This window comes from Grammomys surdaster, unplaced genomic scaffold, assembly GCF_004785775.1.
Source record: "Grammomys surdaster isolate TR1022 unplaced genomic scaffold, NIH_TR_1.0 751, whole genome shotgun sequence".
In the NCBI taxonomy this organism is placed as follows: Eukaryota; Metazoa; Chordata; class Mammalia; order Rodentia; family Muridae; genus Grammomys; species Grammomys surdaster.
The window spans coordinates 1,988,982-1,991,135 of NW_021605170.1; the positions used below are offsets into that span (position 1 = coordinate 1,988,982).

At 46.7% G+C, this 2,154-nt stretch overlaps 1 protein-coding gene across 1 annotated transcript in view; it reads right to left on the reverse strand.

The window, feature by feature from the left end:
- Positions 1 to 2,154, reverse strand: part of Cdc7 (cell division cycle 7) — an 18,556-nt gene that overhangs the window by 16,007 nt on the left and 395 nt on the right. The window contains exon 2 of the mRNA XM_028782380.1: positions 1,616 to 1,797. Coding sequence (XP_028638213.1) covers positions 1,616 to 1,712 — 97 coding nt within the window. The 5' untranslated portion in view covers positions 1,713 to 1,797. The remainder of the gene's footprint in view (positions 1 to 1,615; positions 1,798 to 2,154) is intronic.

Below are 2,154 nucleotides of genomic sequence, written 5' to 3' on the forward strand. Positions count from 1 at the left end.
GACTCAAAAAAAGAAGCATGTAAGAACTTTCAGGTTCTCCTGCAGAATGAAGGCCAAGATGAGCTATGTTCTCATAGTCATCCTCCAAGCCGGAGCCTCTTCAAAGTGACCTGCATGCACAATCTCTTCTCCCACGGCTTCTCTCCCTGCAGCAGTGTCCAGAACTCAGGGCTCGCCCTGGGCAAGGGCTACTCCACTTGTAACACTTGGTTTCTATGCAGCTCAGGTGGTCTCAAGCTTGGATTCCTCTTCCTCCCCCTTCCTGAATGCTGGGACTCGGGCACAGGCTACTGCTTAGGCCTCAAACCTTCAGCAGTCTGATGTTGGCAGAATAAGAATGAACATCATGCCAGGCCTGGTGACACATATCTTTAATCCTAGCACTAGAGAGGCAGAAGCAGGCATCTCTATGAGTTCAAGGACAGGCTGGTCTACATACCAAGTTTAAGGCAACTAGCCTTACAAAGTGAGACTCTCAAAATAAATAAACAAACAAATAAATAAATAATGTATTTTTTTTCAGATATGGAAACCTAGTCAGAGAAGTTAATCATGTGCTCAGCTTCAGAGAGGTACCATTGATGCTTACAGACACTTGCACAGTCAATACCTTTAAAAATGAACAAGCTGGTGCTGGGGCTTCTCCAGGAACTGAGTGTAGGAAAGAGGAGGACATGCTTGCTCTCACAGCTGTGACAAGGGTATGGGTGTATATACTACTAGGTACAAGGAACAAGGTGGCAGAGAGACACCTCTGAGTTTTAGCCAGAAGTCAAAAATATATGATGATATGCTCTTTAAAATGGGGTTAAAGCTTTTGAGGGTATGTAAATAAAGTGTGTATCATAAATTAAAAGTCAAAATTAAAATCTTTTTGGACAAGCCTGGCTTTTTTAAAGAAAGAATACAGCCAATTGGAATTTTGTTTAAAAACATATGTTAAGTACACACTACCACATGGGCACTGTGCAGTGCATAGGAAGAGACACCCCGTTTATTGAGGTGGGACTGAGGCAGGGTTGAACTCCTGATCCCCCACCTCTGCCTGAGTTTATGGATGTTTACCACCATACCCTGCTGAAGGTAAACAATACAGGAATTACCAATCACCTTCTAAACCTAGTCTGTGGTCGAGCTACATTTCACTTCAGGAAGACTAGCGACATGGTGCTGTATCACAGTTACAAACATTCCATTTGTTTCTGCCTGTAAATTCTATTTCTGAATCTTTAATCCCTTGCCCACCAATTCCTATAAACCAGGCTTTACACAATAAGGCAACAGTGGGTCTGGAAGAAAAGTCAACAAGCATGCTTTCCTAAAAAGCAATATTTGGACCTAACCAACGTCCTCTAAAAGGACAAAGCTGGATTCCAATCCTCTTAAAATGCGATCCAACCCTAAATCTAGATCTCATATGTGGACATGTAAAACCTATGTAAACATACAACTCAGTTTACGAGTCAGGTGTGTGTGGCTTTTCTGTTAATTTCTCGAGTGTAATTTAATTATATTTCTTCCTTCCCCTTTCCTCCTGGTTTTTAATGAATTAAAAGATACAGGCTGGCTGCCCGTGCGACTTCAGAACTGTGCAACTGCGGCACTAAGCACATACCTGAAAGTTTAACACTCTGCTCATATTTTTTTAAAGAGTCATCAGCTGGACACCTGTCACAGCCACGCAGGGGAGAAAACGCCATTGGCTCCTCCATCTGAGTCCCCAAAGAGGCTTCCACTACACACGACTGGAACGCACTGAGCGGGCTACGGAGTCATGTGCACGGGCGAGAGCAGCAGCTGTGGAAATCACAACACGGTGAGAACGGCGAAGTCGCTCACCCAAGCAGGCATGCACCACACCACCTGCACCTCAGGAGATGACACTAAAACCCGCGCCATATGGCCAAGTCCCAGCCAGGGAGGCGTCGCTGCCACTGGCCTGCGGCGAGCACCCCCACGGGGACAGGTGGAGCCGGCTGCAGCCCGCTAGGGGCCCCCGGGGGCTGAGGGGAAGGAACGCGGTTTGCCCGGGAGGAAGTCACTCGCCAGGGCGCGGCCCTCCTCCGCCCGACTTGAGCCGACCGAGGGCGGCTAGGAGCCAACGGGAGAATGAATGAATGAATGAATGAATGAATGAATGAATGAATGAATGAA